The 20728-nt window shown below is 36.0% G+C and overlaps 1 protein-coding gene across 7 annotated transcripts in view; it reads left to right on the forward strand.

Annotated features, from left to right (window-relative positions):
- Window positions 1-20728, forward strand: part of LOC105212375 (uncharacterized) — a 97797-nt gene that overhangs the window by 73861 nt on the left and 3208 nt on the right. For 4 of the 7 annotated variants that reach the window (XM_011184300.3, XM_054226099.1, XM_054226098.1 and 1 more), the window contains 3 exons: window positions 19516-19684; window positions 19775-19992; window positions 20345-20692. In XM_011184300.3, the coding sequence (XP_011182602.2) occupies window positions 19516-19684; window positions 19775-19992; window positions 20345-20692 (735 nt within the window). Of the gene's footprint in view, window positions 1-12929; window positions 13207-16712; window positions 16952-19515; window positions 19685-19774; window positions 19993-20344; window positions 20693-20728 lie in introns of those variants that run through there. The other 3 variants (XM_011184301.3, XM_054226100.1, XM_011184303.3) reach the window with 3 other exon arrangements.

Genomic DNA, 20728 nt, shown 5'->3' on the forward strand with positions numbered 1-20728 from the left:
CGCGTTTGTATAAGAATTCCCTTACGTTTAAATAAATTCATGTGTGTGAGGCATTTATGCTTATGAATTTGCATGCTGAGTGATAAACATACTTTCGAGTAACTAAGCAATTTAATTATATTATGTCATATGCATTATTGATTTTAGTTATTTGATTGGACGGTTTTATGTTCTGCTTTATTGATATTTCATTTATATATAAGCGTGATATTTTTTGTGGTCAGGTGATTCGAAAATTAAGTATTAAAGCGCTCAAATTGTCATAACAAAAATTTAAAATATTTTTAAATATTAAGAAAAAAATTCATAATATCCTTTATAATAAAAGGAACTGGCAAAAATAATTGCAAAAATATTTTATACTAAGCTGGTAATATTACTAATTTGAAAAATTTCATTATAAAAAAATTCTAATTAAAACAAAAAATAAAAACAGCAATTATCTATCATCTACCTCAAAGGCGATTATAAAGTAAAAAGTTTGAAGCCAATACCGATCCTATGAGTGCACACTTTAACCGAAGTCAATATTTTTCGTGTATTATATTGAGTTCGTGAATACTTAATGGAGATAATAGTCAAAAATGCTTTTATATATAAACACGCCACTTAATTGGCTTTAACTCTGAAATGCATGAGTTCGGCCTCAAAATATAGACTTTCGACCACTTCGTTAGATCACTGTCAACTGAGTATGAACTTCTGAAAGCAGCGGTAATTTTTAAATAACCATTAATAATTAGTCCTACTGTGATTAAACCAAACTGCGATACAGATTAATTTGATCGAATTACGAACCCTTAATTGCCTTAAATTACATGTACCATATATGGTACGCCATGCATTTGAGGGTTAAAAGGGAATTTTTTGCTTAACTTTAGCCATCTATAACACAACAAAGATGTCTTTATATGTCGTCGAAGATCGTCTTATATGTGATAATGGTTGAGATAGATATTTTTTAGTATTGAATATTGTTGCTATGCATTTGTTAGCAACTTCGCTGTACGCTCTATAGGTGCATGCCCCTAAAAGCTCACTTCATATATTACAAGTATACTCCCTAATCTGAACTTCCAAATACTGGCTTCTTTGCTGAACTCTTTCGTTTTGTGGCTCGGAAATAAAACTCTTCAGATATTCGTTTATAATTTATTTAAGAAACTTTTTAAGCACATTTGAAATTTCTAGGTAATTAACAGTTTTATCAAAACTAATAAAATGAAAAAAATATGTATTTTAGACACTGCGTATGTATGTATAGCTGGTTATGTATCTTCGTGAGCATTTTATACCAGCTCTTTAATTATAAATATATATTCAATATTTCTTAATACATACTACAATTTCTACTTTGCTTCACCTCATTCCCCCTCTCTAAAAAAATTATAATTTCCAATTTGTCGCATGTCGCACCTAAGACCCCTCGCCGTAGCATATCCGTTAATTTCTTAAACCCTATAGTTGTGTTTTCCCAAAGCGCTGTCTGCGCACTTCCTGTTTTTCACCAAAATGAAGACAACAAAAACCCAACAACAACAACAACAACAAAGCGTACGTGCCTCAAATAATAAAAAAGGAAATATAAGAATCTAAATAGAATAATTAAAAATCCGTGCTCAACGCCAACATGTGAAAGTGAGCATAAACTAAGCCGAAATATTTTTCAATTTCAAGTCAAAATCAATTTAGTAACATAATACCCAGCCGCGCGCAGTAATATATCCTTACTCGTGCTGTTCAAAGGGGAAAGCGATTTTCTTTATATGTATATATGTATAAACACTTGCTCACAAACATTTGAACGCGCTTAAGTGCGGCACACTTGTCGAATTTCCGTGCTCAAAAGTTTTCCAGCTCCAAACTCGGTATTTAACCCTTTGCAATGGCGCAAACGCACCCCATACGCTTTTGTTCACTACAAGTATGTGTGTGCATTTGTGTGTAGTTGTGCATAAAAATAGACACATTGATTGAATTTCCTATGAAGCGAAGTAATTTAGAGTCTAGACATGAGATCGCGCATGGCAGTCGGTAAAACAAAAACAGGAGAAAAGCAAAAAATGTGAAAATAAAAAACTTTTTAAAACCGCGCTGTTCTACAAGGGATAGCCTGCGCATTCGTAGACATGCGGCAGTTAGTAAATAAACAACGAGTCCTTAAAATACGGCGCGCGTAGAATTCTAAAAAAATATCAAAAAGCAATAAAACTCCCCCACGAATTTTCACGGCGGAATGATGCGTGCTTGTATGTACGGGTATGTACATACATATGTCTGCGTAGCTGTGTTGTGGCATATTTCCATAGTTCACTGTTTCTGGCACAACATCTCATATTCGTGCATTTGATGCACGCCACCAGATGTGCCGCGCACACGAAAGGGAAACGCAGATGCCGTGTGGTATATAGAAATGAACACTTGCCTACGCGCGTGCCTGCAACTCAAAGCAAAATCCAACACACATTTTTATAAATAGCTGTTTTCCTTAGTTTACAAAAACTTTTTTGTTTTGAAGCAACACGGCGCAACGGGTTTGTTTGATTGAAATATCTTTTGAAAAATCACTTTGAAAAACAAGAAATGAGTGGAAAGCATTTAACGTGCTGCTAAGTTGTGAGCGAGCAAATGCATTAAAAGTTTTTCAATTTAAAACGGATTATTTTCTAAAAAAAATGTTGAACAATTACAACTTGTTCAAGTCAGTGATTAACGGTAATGTGCTTGCAAACTGCAGAGCCTTTTAAATTTGCTACAACTAGCTGTTGGACGCGTGCAACACTGCGAATTGGCATGCTACATAGAATAGCGCGTTAAATGTTGCAAACAGCAAATAATGGTGTGGATTTGCTTACAACAAGACTTCAGCAAAAAGCAACAAGTTCACTAATAAGTAGTTTGCGACTAGTCCACAAAAGACCAAATGGTATTAACTCATCAGCAGCAGTAGTAATAATATTTAGAGCATTTTGAAGTTGGAAATTTTTGTGGTATTTGAAATCCCCAACCACAGAACATTTAAACAGTTTAAACATTCCACATACATACATATGTGACATACTCCCCCCAAAATGCATCAGGTGGCTACATTCTCAACGCAATACTCTGTTGTGCTCTATAGCGTTTTGAACATAACTTGTCGAGTAGTTGTCTATACAGCCGTGTTCAATGCATTCAAAACTGTATGTATGCAATGACCGGAAAGTGAATGCATCAACAGCAACTACTATAATAGTGCAACAACAACAGTGCAAACTGCACGCACCGGAAATTCTTCATATACGCGCGCACACACATTGGAGCAATGAAAACATGAGTAACAACAACAATAATAACAATAACAATGATAATAATAACCGCCGCAACCGCAGCACATCGTCACAATCAAAAAGCAACAACTTAGTAGACGTGCACTATCATTATTGCCACCGCAGCACGTGATTACTAGTTGTAATTGCAATTGATACTTGTTGTTGTTGTTGCTGTTGGCGTTTTGTTACGTTAGTTTGCCGCAATTATATTCGCAATTTGCATAGATTATTAATATAATTGCCAATTGTCTTTAAAAAGTAACGAATTTCGCAGAGAGAGAGAGAGAGAGAGCAGTTTGCAGGTCTCATATTCGATAAAATCAAGAAACGAGTAGGATTATATCGAAAGCAGGCAAAATAGGCTTTAGAGTTCTGAAAACAATAAAATGCTGGCACTTGAACTTTATGACAGCATGGAAGAAACTCAAGTACTCATACATATACAAGGCAACATGTGTCCAATCCCTATTATCCATTCAATAGAGAGCATAATTTCAAGGACTAGTATGTAAAAGGACACATGTGTAAAAAGCATTTCTAATTGAAGAAGAGTGTCGAACTGCAAATAGCCCACATGCTGAGCTCTAAAGTATCATTTATGTACTTAGAGAACTCATCTACGTATACACTTATACGCATGGATTCATTACTTATGAAATGCTAAAGATCTTAGAACAAAATTTGTTATACATACTTATACATACATACATGCATAAGGACATACAATATGTATTTTGACTTAAGGTTAAAGAGTAAACCGAGAGAAAAATCGGAGGAGAGAGAAAGATTTTTTTATTTAAAACATTTGAGTAACCCTGTTGTTACTTGCAATAGTAAATTTTTTGACAAGAGGGACAAGAGAGCGGAAATCAAAGTAGAAATATGGCGAAACAGTTTGCTTGTTCGATTCGAATTTTTTGAAGCAACAACATACTGGTATTGATACTGATAACATACTGACTTTGTTTGTTTTTAATCAACTATAAAACATATATAAAACAAGTAAAAAAATATGTGACAATTCTCTTGATTACTTTGAAATCATAACAGACAAAGTGCAAATGTTTAGATGAAAAAATACAAATAGGCCACAACATCCTTCCGCAGACACATTTTTATAGCCGCAACTCCGCCATTAAAACGATTGATTACAAAAAAAAAAACACAAACAAAATTATGATAACATAAATATGCCCCAAATATCAGCGGTTTGAGGAAATATCAGCAGCAAAATATGCTTCCAAAGACATTATAGCCCCCGCCGTCAACTTACGGAGACACCGCGCGCGTCTATGGAAATTTGTATAGAAATTAGAGCGGCAACAGGAAATGGCAATTACTCATCTGCGCATCAACGCGCGCTCGTTCGGGGAGTTTCGAAGAACTTTTAAAGCATAAAAGTGCTCATATGTACATACATATGTACATGTGTTCATATGTAAAACTGCCAAAATTGGTGATGCTTCATGTTTGTAGCTTAAGGAAGTTGGGCATTTTACGGCCCACTTCCTTTCGAACACGAATATTTGACACTTTCACTGAGCTGGCTAGCGGTAAATGTGCTTCCTTAGTAGGGTGTACTATTTATGAGCACCTCAAACACACACGCACACACATACACATACATATGTACTTGCATACTTTTGGGCTTTCAACGCATTCATAACATGGCATTGATTAATCGCACAACAAAAACCGCAAGCAACAACAATGTAACACACTATGACACTCTCGAAGCAAGTATGCGTCGGTGTATTAGACGGCGTGTTCGACAATTGTGTCAAAATGCTCAATCAAATCGACGCTGTCACAGACGACACACATATATAAGTGTATATTTTTCCAGCTACTACACAACAAATTCACGCGCTCATAAATTTCCTGCTGATGTGACGATCATCTTGTGATACGCAGAAGCCAACGCTGCATCGGGAGCCATGTAAGCGCGAACACACACATCCATATATATTTACACGTGTACGCGTGTGTTTTTGTTGTGCTCGATATTTTTCTTTTGAATTGCTGTTGTTGTTGTTGCAATGCTGTATTTGTACATATGTATATGTCTTTATTCGTATATCAACAACATAATCAACATCAACAACAAAAACAATGCATTAGAGATAATGGATAATAATACACAACAACACAGACATACAAACAAACGTATCTACAAATGCACTGCCATATATTCACATAAATTGTAAATCAACTGTGGGTGGTTGACTCGAGTGGAAAATGCACTCACACACTTAAAGGCACACGCACACACGTGCTCACTCAAATAAATCGCTAATGCTTATAGCCACTTTTGACAAGTGAAAACTGAAGACTGTAGACTTCATATATTACACGGTGAAATTGAAAAGCTTCTGTGTTTATCGCTCTTACAATATTTAAGTGTGTGTGTGTGTGTTTGCTTCATGTGATGTATGACGGCAGAGGCTCATAAATGTCCTCATAAATTGCCATATTGGCAACAAAGCAATGCATGCCATGGCGTGAGTGATCGCTTGATTTCGTGCGTAAAATATGGTGAGAGTCCGTGTTGAAAGTGTTTTCCAATTATAGAATGTGTGTGCGCAATTTATATGTTTTATTTCAAACCTTTGTCAAGCATGTGTATGTATATAATTGTAGTTGTGATAGAAGGCCTACTTCACATTTACTATTTGACTTAGTAGTAAAAGGGACAAGCTGTCAAGATGTCGACGCTCACAAGTAATTCCAAGCGCTAAAAGTGTGTCTAATCTATAAAAGTGTCTCTTCTTCTTCTTCTTTGCGGAAACTCATCAAGCTGTCTATCACTTCATACGCCTCGGCCTTTTTGTTTCCGGTGAAATTATAGGTTAGGTTAGTTTGGTTGGCCACGCATAGACCAGTTATGGTCCTTATCGATATCAGATGGAGTGCCGTCATATATTCCTTGAGTAGTAGTCATCGATTAGTTTGTGCCTGTCGCGAATTTTAAGAGATATCTCCTCCAACCTATCGTAGTGTGGAACCCCTAATTTCCTGAAGTGTTGTCTTGGTAATGCAGCACAATTGCACAAGTGATGGCGTTTCGCCACTTCAATTTAGCGAGTTGAATACGATACAAGAGAGCAGCATGCGAATATCTTAGTAAAGTGCTCGCCGACAGCTATAAATGTTATGCCTGGTTCACAGTCCAACAAATTAAAATTTTTAGAAAACATTCGGTAATGCATGCTGTTGCCATTTCCGTTGCCCTTCATTGTCTTAAGTGAGCCACTGCAAGCGGGATATGCTAATTCTCAAGCGATTTTCTAGCATTTATATCCTAGCAATACATCTCTTATTAGTAAATACAGCAAAAGCTATACACACGAGCACATAGAAATTTCGGTCTAAAAAAAACGGAAGTGTTCGGCAAATTTCTTGCAGATGATAAACATTTATTATTTGTTCACTGAAATATTTCTACACAAATATGTACCATATATGTATATCTATACAGAGATATGTACGCAGAATTGCAGAAAAGTGCGAATTTCATTGGAAATTATAAGAATCGTTGAAAACTTTAATGGCGCCGCAGGCAAATTTCTAGCGCTATAACAATAACACAAAACGCGCTCAACGGCGCACCGGAAGTGCAATCAGCTGTCAAAATGCATACGCACAGAAATTCCTCCAGCACTTAGACTCTACTATACTCTTCTCCAAACAAAAGAAATGGCAAAGTCACTGCTGGCATCCCCGATTTGCCATTGCCGCTGGCTACAAAGTGAGACAGTGTTCAATTCGGCAGTGATTCCCAAAAGTACGCACATACAGCATTTTGAATATATATTTTCTTGTGTTTGATGCTATTCTATTCAATACGCAATTGTCAAGTTCAATTTCAATGAATTTCATTATAAGTATTCCTCTTTGATAGCAATGCCGCTGTGACGTTTGCTTTTGTTGTTGTTGCTATTACTGTTGGCGCTTGCTGACGACGCGTCCACTTCAGTCAATTTGGACGGTCATTCACTTATACATAGCAAATTGGCGTGAATGAAGTGAATTTCGGGAAGCTTTGTGGGTACAAAGTGCAGGCTTCTTTGTTAGACATGCAAAAATAAGAAGCGCACGGGTAATGGTTAACAAAACCTTGGCTACACTGATAACGAACGAATTTTTATACAAAGGACTTAATTTATGAGATTACTCTAAGTAAGATATCTCAGTTGATCTGCTATAAATGCCTAATTGAATACTCATATATGAAGTTAAAAAACGCTTAATTTATTTATTTGTCCACTCTCGTATTAGAATGTTTCTTAAAAATTTTTAATTTTGCGTTCAATAAAATGTCTTAAAAAGGCCCAAGCTTAGGCAATGTTTTTAAGTCATAAAAAAAATTTACGAATTGTGAAAGCATAAATCATGATAACCGCGGCGGCAATGCTACTTGAACCCGTATGTCAATCAAGAATTTTGATGGGCCACCCTGAAGCGAGGAGAACACTTGAATTTAAAATACATTTAACGCTGCCATCAGCGTAGGCAAAGCCGTAAAAGAGACGAGCAAAAGGAATATTTTAAAACATCGCTACAACGCCACTAGCCACCGTGAATAATAAATGCTCGCTAACATATTTACAAGCAAAGCTATATATGTACCTATAGAGACCCTGCATATGATATAACAGTATGTAGCTTGCCAAACATTAGTGAGCTCTGCTAAAACCAAACGCTAATTACAAACATTTATTTATTTACTTATTTAGTTGAAGAATTGTCCAAATTTCACTGCGAAAACATCAACGCTTAAAAGCATTAGTGGCACACTCTAAATACACTTTTTTAGAACGCATTTCACTAGTGAAGAGCAGAGAGAGGAGCGGCAGTCGAGGCACAGCAAGCAACTCTCATACCAAACGGAAATAGCTCGTTTATGCTGCTGTAATAATAATAATCAGCAACAAGCTAACTAACGCAACAACAATAACAACAATGCACATAACTTCATATTGTACTCCAGCGCTGTATGATTGTCTGCACCGCGCCTCCCTTCTCATCCTTTTTTTATATACTACCAACTGCCACTCGGTGTGGTTGTTAACTCGGAGTCTATTAAATGCTTGAGCGCCCTTCCGACTCTAATGCTCGTAAAATGCAATGCAAAGACAACAATGCAACAAAAACAACACAAAGCAAAAATTATATGGAAAAACTACAACAACAATGCTGTTCCACACCCTCGTTTGGCTATAAAGTTGTGTCCTCCACAACTCAGCGGCGCGGCTGCAGAAAGCACAGCTGTCCCTGCTATCCTGCTGTACTCGTAACACCCGGTAGCGCCCCCCAAAATACACTGCAGCGTTGCGCTTTGCCGAAGTTAGAATTTATGCTACAAAAAAGCACAAATAAAATGTTTTAAGAATGCCCACCTCACACTTCAAAGTTATGCATTAAATGCACAAAATATTTTATATACGATTTATTTTTATGCGGAGAAATAATTTATGCATTTTTGTTGTTGTTGTTTTCATTTTGAGGGATTTTGTTTACATTTTCTACTTTGGTTTAATGTAATATTTTCGTTTTGTTGGTTGGAGCTCAAATATATATTGCAGCCCTATGATGAATTCCTGAAGAATTGTGTGCGCTTTCATTTCAATAAATTTTTTCCCAAGTCTGAAAATATGTGCGAAGAATTTGTGGAGAATTCGTAGTACAAGCAGAATTAAATTTTATAAAAAAATAATACTACGAAAGAGTTTGAGGCCGTGGGATATACATATTTAATATATCACAAACTGCCATAAAACTATTTTCATGAGTTCATTTAAAGCCACTAAATTCTTTTATGCGGAGTTCTGTAACTTCATATAGACTGCATGTAATACACATTCCAACATACATTTAGAGGAACTAAGTGAGCCGTAAATGCAAGCTGCTCTAATTTTCTCACAAATTTTATGCGTAAACTGTCGAATAAATTTAACACTTGATTACTTGATGCGGGTCTACATATGCAGCGCAATTAACGACTCAACTAAAGCCAGTAGCTACAACTAGAGCATACATATATCCATTAAACGCAACATAGAAATTGTAAGAGCAGTAGCACATCAAAGTTTCTGTATGAAAGCCGTTAGCATTGCCTAGCAAAAACTAGCAGCGAGAAGATGTTATGATAAAATTTGAATACAGTTCAACTGGTGGGCGGAAACGCGTTATTTTATTTAACAAACTAACACAGCACTTATGTACACACACACACACACATAGCAGTAAACACTTCTCATATGTGTGGAGGGTAGCTCTTCAATGCTTAAACATAAGTACTAATATTGCCCCAAGCGCTGTTTGTGGCACATTGTTGTTGCACTACTGTTTTTATCAACCAGATAATCCGCGCATGAAATTTAAGCTGAGCTCACCAAGCTCGCTTAGAAGCGCGCATTGTTGCTCGCAGCCACTTATGATTTATGCTCGCTTATGGAGATTATAACAAAAAAGTGGTAGACAGACATTCGTATGTTGTCGGCGTGGATTTGGCGCTGTGAGTTTTAAAGTGCTAAATTGCCATAAATCAAATTAAATAGCATAGCATTGAGTGGAAAATATTTTCAACAGCGAGATTTAGCTAAATTTTTGTGCGATTATGAGTGTTTTAATTTACACGCATTAGCGCTTTAGAAAGGCGGACTAGTCCACATTCTATTAATTTGGACCTAGTGCTCTTCCAGCGAGTATGAAACTTCTTCAGAGACCTTAATACTACGAAACATAAGCGTTGACTGACTTTGGTACTATTCTCGCTCAAGGAAAAGGACCTTTTTATGGTAGTCACAAGCAAGTTTCGGACTCTTGAGTCTTCAATAGTTAATGTACTTCTTTCCTCGCCGCTGAGTAGTAGCATCAAATTTACTTTACTTACTAACCATTATTATCTAATTTTATGATTTCTTGTACTGGGTTATAACATTTTATTTTACTCGTACATATGTATGTATATATACATAGCAATTTAGTTCTATGACAGCATAAATTGCTTGTAAAGCTCTTCTTGAAAAAACTCTACATATTTTGTGCTTTTGTTTTATTTCGACAATTGGGGTCAGTTGAGTTGGTTGGGATTTTCACTATTATATAGTAATACCGTGCATTTAATGTAGCATGAGATTATATTTATAAATATTAAAGCTGAGTACAAAATGTGAGTAGATTTCAAGATTTGGTTGGGTACTTTAAATGGAAGATAATGAAAACCGTTTCCATTGGATACGTGGGCGCTCTTGCTTCCGTTGTCCAACCAAAGGGCCCGAATCAAAGGATCTTTTCACTGGATCATCTACCATAAGTTCGATTTTTACACGCTTACCTATATCCATGTCGTCGTAGATTTCATATAGTTCATGGTTCCATCTTCTTCGCTAAAATCTTGCGGAGAACAGTTCTCTCGAATGTTCCAAGTACCATCTCATGCGCCGTATAATAGGACGGAAATGGTGAGAGACTTATGGAGCGTAATTTTTGTTCGTCGAGATCCCAAAGTAGCACCTGCTGGCAAGAGTTATTTTGTGCTTGATCGCTTTAACTTTTTCAAATGTTTAACTCCCAACAGTGACGTAGTTCACAAGACGAGAGGAATATTTGTGTGTGGCCTCTAGGCCTGCAACTGTGGTTGAACATTTATTTGAGCACTAATTTCAAACTGCTAATTTTTTTTTAAAGAAGGAAGGATACAATTAGTGATGCTTACTTTATTTATGTAAAATTATGAATATTTCCATTTTTATTAAATTTTCCACGCCACATTGCTCGGAACACAAATCAAGTTCAAGTAAACCCTATTAAATCAAAATAACAACAACGAAACAATTTAACGAAAAAGTTGGAAATCCATTGATTGCTCTAAATCTCGCTTGACCCTTTTCGACACAAACTGATCTACTTATGTGCACATTAGGGTAGCCCTTAGTTGTATGGAGGATAAAAAAAGTTTCTGGATTCTCGATCGCACCCCCTAGAAATATGCGAATAGCTCAAAAACTAGTATATACAAAGTTTTAGGTCAATCAAAAAAGATTTAGGGGTTGCGCAAGGAGCTTGAAATCCTGAAAAATTAAGAATTTTTGCCATTTTTATGTAACAGACTTCCATATTTCAAAGCCACACTATCTGGTTTCCATACATTTTATTACCCTTCCAAAATTTTCACAATCTTAAAAATCGGTCGATTGATGATAGAGTTACAGAAATACAAATATGAAAGTAAATTAAATGTGTTGCACGTGCATTCTCAAGCGTCGCATGCTCGTGATATACTGTTATAACGGTTCTAATGTTATTCTTATTATCTTATTACGGTATGGAAAACCAGTAAGGGATAGTGTGGCTTTGAAATATGGAAGTCTGATACATAAAAATGGTAAAAATTCTTAATTTTTCAGGATTTCAAGCTCCTTGCGCAACCCCTAAATCTTTTTTGATTGACCTAAAACTTTGTATATACTAGTTTTTTGGCTATTATTATATTTCTAGGGGGTGCGATCGAGAATCGGAATACTTCGGAAAATAAGGGCCACCCTAGTGCACATATATGAATGAAAATGTGCATTTGTAAGAGTGTGTAAAGACTCGGTTGCATGCCACCACAAAACAAGTTGGACCATTCTCTTGTGCTTGTAACGGACTTAATTAAGTTAAAGTTGACATTATTTAACAATTATTGCTTTTTTTGGGGTTAATTTGTTGTGTTCGCTTGTTTGCAACACACATACGAAAATATATAGATACATATATACCAAAGGGTTAATCATAAGACACTTTAAACATGGCACATGCAACTCCCTATAACGTATGTACATATGTAAATACATATATACATGAGAAGCTGCAAAATACGGAAGGGTCTGCGAACTTAATCTCGCATTAATTTTGATTTATGCGCCAGCGACCAACACGTCAAGCAATGCCATTGATTTAAATTGTCCAGCTGGGCAATTGACAGCAGCATTGAAGCGAGTAAAAGTTTAACGAGTAAATTTCGCTTAAATTTACGGATTTTGGAAATAATAATAAATATTGATGTGAGATGACATACATAAATATGAATATATTTCAAGAACAAATAGTCTTTGGATTGCATAGTATATTTATTGCATATACACAGGCGCAGAAATTCTGTTTCAGCACTTTGCACCAAATTGTGACTTAACTGCTAATCTATCTTAATTATGCTTTCCTTAAAAGTGAAAGATCTGTTCCGATATATGTAACTTATAAACCAGCAACTAGAGTATAAGGCAACTCTTTAAACAAAACATGTGCGCAACGCTTATGTAAGCATAAAATTAAATTTAGTAGTATCTACTAAAGAACCGCTTACCACTGGCTGTCGCCAGCACATGTATGATCAATGAAGACTTGTCCTATTAAGAACTAGACGCCGTCTCAATTAGTGAATTAAGCAAAGTCCAATTTAGCGCATTCCTCAAGATAAAATACATATTATTTTACTTAATTGCTTGGGCACACAAATCCACACTTGCATAATTATAAATATGTAGAATTGCATGAGCATTGTAGCTAATATTATTCGCGTTCCTGAAACTGTCGCCAAATTGGAGCTGCTCACAAGCTTCGCGCTTTAGTTGTGACTTAATTGCTAAGCTGACAATTAGTGCAAACGGTCTCCTGATAAGTGTGACGCCACCAAAGCAAATGCAAGTGTTTAAAGCCAAAAAACTGTATCGATTTGTAAATTGCTATTTATTTATCGCAAAGAAAAATTAAAAATTCTTCCGTGTAAATATGTCAAGCGGCGGTGGTCACAGAAGGCGCAGCACCTGTCAGCTGTTCATGCTGAGTTGCGCATTTCCAAGCAGAGTAGCCAACGATCAATATCCCGAATGCGTTGACATCGAAATGACGGGTGAGTGGATAGCATAGGTTGGAGAAAAAGAGAAAAAAGCAGGGAAATAAAACTGAAATGAAATTTAGCTTTTGGCGTGGGTATTTGCATTCGAATCGATTGGCGATAAATCAACTTTTTATTGAAACTTATCGGCAATTGATTTGTCACAATGGCATTGAAAGGCACAGGCTGGGTAGAGGTAGAGTCTATAGGAAATTGTGTGTGTTTTTAGTATTTTAAATTGGAGAGCGCATTCGCAAATTGTTTCGTTGCCAGGAGTGCAACGCAAATAAAATAAATCGTTTATTGAAACATTTTTAATGAAAGGCAGAGCGCGAATTGAGTGAAAGCATATGGGAATAAAGTGTGCAGTATATGATGGTGCTAAATACGAACGGTACTGAAAATGGTTTATTGTGAAAGTGTGTGACAATTTGACATTCTTATGCCTAAGGACTGTATAATTCTTTCATAAAATAAATTTAAAATCAGTATACAAAATATATTGTGAGTGGTTAAGAAATATCCAAGAAATATTTTTTTACTAAAATATCCGCTTTTGGACAATACAGCAATTTTATTGATATTTTATCTACCGTTATACGTAAAATGGTATTAGTTCTGAGCTGAATTTATCTGAAATGCGTTTTTACATAAATATATTGAAATAAAGGCAACGTTTAATTACCGCCACAATTTGTTAAAACAGCTCAAATAGGCTAAATATGAAGATGATATATATTTTGATTTCATAAGATTTTTTATAACTTCTTTGAACTATATTTTACATTAATTTGCAGTTTTCTTTACTACGGAATTGCTTATTGTAAGAACAAATCCGACTTCAGCATAAATGAGCCCCAATAACACAAAGTATTGCTATTAACACAAGCCGATTTAACTATATTGATATACATCGACTAGTATTTAATTTGCATTTATTCCCCAAAAGCATTATCACTCTTTGGTTAACAAAACCATAATACCCTACTGCAACAACTTGCACTCGGGTATAATATATTTGAACATTTGGTGCAATGCGGAGCTGTCGCATAGCATTCAAGTGGCCCAAATGACCCCCGAAAAATAACAAAGAAAGTATTTCACTTTAAATTTCTTAAATGCAACATTTATCATCACAAAATGCACTTTAGATAAATATTTGTAGGTACTCGTATATGCCAAGTATGTATATAAGCGCTTTCCTTCGGTATGTTATACTATGTACAACACATTGTTTGTTTATAAAGTCATCAGTTAAATTTAAACAAATTATTTTTGCTATAAACACACAAAGTAAACGCGAGTGTGTGCGTTATATACCCAAGTAAATACATATATACTATTTGTATACAGAGCGTAGCATACAGCGTTAATCGCATAGGGGTCGCTTAGGTCGCCGCGTCTCTCATGCCCTTCATTCTTGACGCGCACGAGATCGCTTACAAGAACGTAACACTTAACAGATGTGTGCCTTGAGAGATCCGAGACACCGGCTGTTGCAATTTATTTTTAAACAGATTAAGAGCGAATTTGCAAAAATAAAGTGTGCAGAAATTAACTTATTCTTTCAATTCATTTGTTTTTGTAAGCTGCCGATGAAGAGCCCTTAAAATCGCGTATAGAGCGTACATAAATCTTTTGACTGTACATATGTATACATATTTACAGAAATATTTCTACATTTGCATGTCTGTAATTCAGCATGTTCCAGCAAATCTCGCGCGTCGCTCGAGTTGTGGGATTTGCATTGCGTAAAATATGACATTTCTGTAATTGGCACTGTGGTTCAAATGAATTTACGTCTGCACCAGAATATGGTTTTGGGTAACAAGCGACAGTGAAATTAAAGCCCAAAGCTTTAAATAAAGTGGGTATGTTTTGTAGGTCACAATATTTGGACTGGCTCCAATATTAAGATTTCACTAAAAATTACTATTTCTCGAGGAATCTGCAACTTTTTTCACTATGTTTTCTAAGAGCTCTAACAGTGTAAGAAAAAAAGCTAAAACAACCAGCTCGAGTTTCCTTATTTATTTATTTCCCCTAAACTTTAAATCACCAAAAACCCACAGAGCATTGGTGACCACAGTATTATCGATTTCTAACGACATAAACTTTTCGACAAAATTAATCATTTTTGGGTATAATTAATTTAGCTACTGCCAACCAAGCGCGGCTTCGCGGAATCACAACTTAGGCAAACGCAAAGATTTCTCGAAACTTTGAATTTTAATTAGTTTGTCAACTATTGGTTTCATGCTACTTCATGCGTTTCTCTAGTGGAGTGGTTTCGTGGCTTTTTAATGTGTTCACACAAGCTACTGAAAATTTGTCTCCACTAAAAAAATGTAACCGCAAAACAGCAACAAAATAAAATGTATAGAGTAAAACGTAGCAAATTCCAGTCTGGCGGGTGTGGGGGGGAGTTTGGCCGTTGTTAGGACAGCTGTTGCTCTTGCCACATTCGCTTCTGTAGTTCGTCGCTAGTGTGAGTGATGCCGCTTGCTGCAGTTCGTTGTTTGTACAGAATATATAAAAGTATTTTATATCGGTGTTGTGATGAGCACAGTGCGTAGAGTTGCCGTGTCGTGAATGAAAAAGTGTTTTTGCAATTTTTTATTAAAATAAAAATGAGATAAATATTGGATTTCAATTTTAAATTTTGGCTCAAAAATTTCACCAAATAAAATTAAATCAAATTAGTTAATATCAAAATTAAATAATTGAAAATTATATTTTTTTAATTATTATTCTTTTTATCAAATATATACTATATTAATTTTGAAGCATAATTGTGCTAATTGTTTCAAGCGATTCGTTTTTAGGTTTCTAACTTAATGTTGGCAGCACTGTTTAATTTTTTTAATGTTAAAATATTCTACTGTTTCTTTCTGCTTAATGTTGCTGCTACTGATGTCGAAAGTTGTGTTGTTCTTTCCTCACAAAAAAAAACAAACTGAATAAAAAAATATTTGCAGCTGCTTTGCCTGCGTTTTGTGGGTGTGCAACATACAGCACACTGACATTTTAATGTATATATGAATGTATCTGTGTACATATGTTGCTTATGTACATGTATTTGCCAGTCTTGCTGCCGTCTAGTTGCGGCAATTTCAAAAACACACAACCGCAAAAAGCGAAAAACAGCAGCATTCAAATGTTTATGAGCGCTATTAAAAAGGGAATTTTGTCGTATTTTTATTTATATGCGCACATAATGAGCGGCAGCATTTTTGCATATCTCAGTAGCCTTCACTCTGCGCCGCCAACAACTGCCGCCTATTTGCTACTGTGTTGCATGGTGCGCCTATGCCCTGCAACGCACGTCAACGCCACAGTGTGCTTGTTGAACAGATGGTGTTGTTGTTGTGATTCTTGTCGTCGTCGTTGTCATTGCCGTTGCCATTGGTGGGTGTCAAGAAGCGCGCCGGCAGCAGCAGCTCTTTGCTCTTTCGCACAGCGGCGTTACCATCTTGGGCGCACAGACAGATAGCTCCCAACACGTCTTCGCGGTGTGGCGACTGCATTTGTCAACTCGCCGCGCAACGCGACGCTTGTTTCGGTACCAACAGCCGGCTAATAATGACAGCCAAACGAATTTTGGGGACATTTTTGAAGCGTTAAGTGTCTAAGTTATCTCAAAGCGAATGCACGCGGGGCACAAAATGGCACAAGTAGTGAGGTAGTGAAAAAACGCGCCACAGTAGTTCAACAATTTTATGATTAATAAACAAATTGCCCACCGGCAAAAAATAAAAAAGTAAAGGAAATAAAGTACAATACAACAAAAACAATGATATTTATGTGAGAATCCACCGTCGCTTGTAGTCACCCTCCTCCCACCTTGCACTAAAATCAGACTAAAAGTGTTGTATGTTTATTGTGTTTATTTCATTTCATTTATGTAAATGCTCGAAACGTGACTGAATTTATAGTTTGTGTGGCGCACTAAAACCTCAATGCACTCGCAGAAGGATTTAAAATTTGTGATTACAAGAGCTTAGTACATTATTTATTGTGCAAGCAGTTGTGTGTGCCGAACGATTTGAAAGCGAACAAAATTGTGTTGAAATAATGCTTTTGTTGCTTGTTTTATTTGTGTATAATAAAATTATCTTCTGAATATTCAATGGCTGCGGAAAACGTAAAAACTGAAAAAGGAATATAGAAAAAAAAATATTTTAAAATGAAAATGGTTCTAAAAAAGGATATGTTTTGAAATTTGTTAAAAAAAAATTACTTATATGTTATTTATAACCAGCTAAAAACAAAATTATTTTCATCTGCACTTACACATATGCTAAGGAAGGGGAAACTGATTCATATCCAATTGTATTCTAGCCATTTACTATTTGGCAATATTTATTCTCATTATTGCGCTCTTATGCAATTAATAAAAATTAACAAAAATTATTAAAAATTAAAAAAAAATAAGAATTTAAAAATGCATTTTCGTTAAATATTTTTACCTATACAAACGCATTTTTTTAGTAAGGATCTCACTTTTCTTGGATATATCAAAAATATTAATATTTTTTTTAATTTTCGTTTTCAAAACTTGTTGTGTCGTCTCCCATTTGCGTTATTTATCCAATTGTTTAAAGTAATTATTATTTTTACAACACAAAGCTCCACTGTCCATAAACCACTTAATGTCTCATCACAAACTATTTATTTTTCAAAAAACTTTCCTCTTAACAATGCTGCATCGCACTATAAATTCCAGTGTTTCATTTACTTTCAGTTATTTATCTAATTCAAGTTGAATATATGCGCATAAATGCCTTTGGAGCTGTCCACAAATACTGCCAGCTAATCCTTCCAATGCCCCTACTTAACATAAAAATGGGCGAAATAACATTTTTTATGGCAACAACACATAAAACATGCTAAGCGCATATAAATAGCAAAGCCAAATAATGCGTTCACATACAATGCATTTGGGTTGGTGTCTATAGAATACATACATATACACACACACATTTATGTTTGTACGGGTGCTTAAATGCACCAGTTGACTCGGTGTGCAGCAGACAAAAGACGAAAATTCTTTTGGGGACAACCCCACACATAATCAACAGCAGCACAGACACGTCTCAAGAAATTATGACGCCGCAAAGACATGACGTGACTGAAAACTGTAGAGGGTAAGGGCCTTAGTAAATGGCTGAAGGAAGCAGAAAAATGCATGAAAAAAAATACATATGAAAACACTTGCGTTGGCGCTAAAATGGCAAAAAAACAGTGGTAACGCCACACTGAGCAAGTGCAACTATTGTAACAACAATAACAATGTATACTTATTGAGGAGGTAGAAGTGTTAGTGCAGATTTCACTAGTCAATATTGCAGAACTATTTCCGTTATGGAGCAACTACATTGCTTTCTACATATATCTATTTAAAAACAACTACAACCACTTATTTATGTATATATGTATGTACATAATATCTACCGTTAGTTGCACCTGGTAAACTGCTCAACACTGATAGCCAATAAATTTCCAGCTTAAACTATCTTATTGCAATTGTCCAACGCACTCAATAAATCTCTGAGAACTGGATCAACAGGAAATTGAGATCTTAAGATCGAACCTTATGACCGCGTGGCGCATTATGTCTTCCGCATAAACAGAAAAATTACAAAAATATTGCAGCGTTTGACAGAGCATAGACAGGCAACTGATCGCCTAAAAGCCTTTGACTGCGGCAGTGTAGCAACAGATAAATGAACAATTCCTCATTGTCTACGGCTACTTGCTGCTTATCGCCACGGCTATGATGTCGGTGTTTTGTTGCTCTTGTGTCTTCGCGCAAACAGTCAACGCGGTCAACTATCTATGGATTCATGACGTATTTGCTGTCTTGTAGCTGTCACTTCGACAACAAACAAATGATAGCAAAAACAACAAAGAAGTGCACAAGCCGAAAACGTCACAGTCCCAAACGATATCCACCAAATGTCTGCCCATAAATTGCAATAACAAATCCTAAGTAAACAACAAACATAAATTATCGCCTTTCGCCTGTGAGTGTGGGTGTAGTGAGAGCAGCTTATCAGCATGCACTCCTCGAGTTTCTGGTACACTTGCGCAAACGCATACTTCTCGAACTTTAAATGATGTATGTACATATGTAGCCATACATATATTGATCTCACACACACACATACGTAACACCTTACAAGCAAATATACATTTCTGTGTATTTTATAAATGTTGCTATATACTTACATACTTTTATATAGATATAGTTGGATGTGTAACTGTATGCGCTAATAGGTGCCTCAATTAACCTCTCCTTCCCATTTCCATTTCATTTTGCAGATAACTGCGGCACAGTAAGCAACTCATCATCCAACAACTCGGGCGCCTACAATATGGACGACATACTCATTATCACGGCGAAGCACAGTGAACGCGCCATATTGCGCGCCAATTTCCTCAAGAATCATTTCGACAAAATCACAAAACAGCGCGGACGCAAGCCTTTCAAGTGAGTTAAAGCTGCAACGAAGAAAACATTTGTTGTTGTAATATTTTGTTATTTACAAAAATTATGTATTTTCTGCTTGTTTCTTTGCAGCTTTTTGCACATCAAGATCGAAGATGGTCCCTTCAGTGAGGAGATCGCACACAAATACCAAAACACCGCCTTACAGATCGTTATACTCTGTCCAGCGCTGTTGGCGCTCTCACACTCGTTTCTACTCTCGCAACTAACTGCCATTATACGTGTGGAGAAAGTGTTGGGTATTCTCTTGGATATTTCCGAGGAGAAAGTCAAGGAGATACAGAAAACAGGTGAGTTGACAGGGTTTAAAGCCAAAACACATCGTTCTAAGAGTCCTCTAATATTATAAGGAAAGAGTACTCTATATTGAGAAATGTTCTCTCTTATTTACATTCGCGGAGTATATTAATTATTAACAAAAAAAAAAAACATTGTTAACTAAATCATTAATACGAGAAGTGATATTTTTCTAATGACATTCACTTTAAAAGTTATAAGATACTACGGTTCGCTGATTATAGAGATTAAGTTGTAATAGTATCGATCTATAAATTTAGGCTAACATTAAAAGTTACCATCCATGTACATACATTCTCCAACTAAGTTTTATTTATATATATTCTTAACTTCATTTCTTTCCAGCACTGCCAAGTTACTACAAATGGCGTCGGTGCACCATACGCGATAATGACCAAGCGCAGATCAGTAATATACTCGGCATAGCTACAGATATATTGGGACGTGCACTATGTCAACGACCACCGTGTCACGATCACAGCAGCATTTCGCGTAGTTTCTCCAGCTGCTCGGAAGGCTTCACTATACTGCCGAAGAAAGTGAAGATCGGACAGAATAAAGTCGTGGCCATGCTATCCGAGCCGCTAGAGAAAGACGACTCAATCAAAATAATGGTTGAGAAGTCTGGGGAACTAATTGAAATTAGAAACTTCAAGTGCCGCAATCCATTCACAGTACAGTTCTCCATACCAGGTAAATAACAATTAATTCATATAAAATGTATAAATT

The sequence above is a fragment of the Zeugodacus cucurbitae genome, chromosome 2 (assembly GCF_028554725.1).
Source record: "Zeugodacus cucurbitae isolate PBARC_wt_2022May chromosome 2, idZeuCucr1.2, whole genome shotgun sequence".
NCBI classification, from domain to species: Eukaryota; Metazoa; Arthropoda; class Insecta; order Diptera; family Tephritidae; genus Zeugodacus; species Zeugodacus cucurbitae.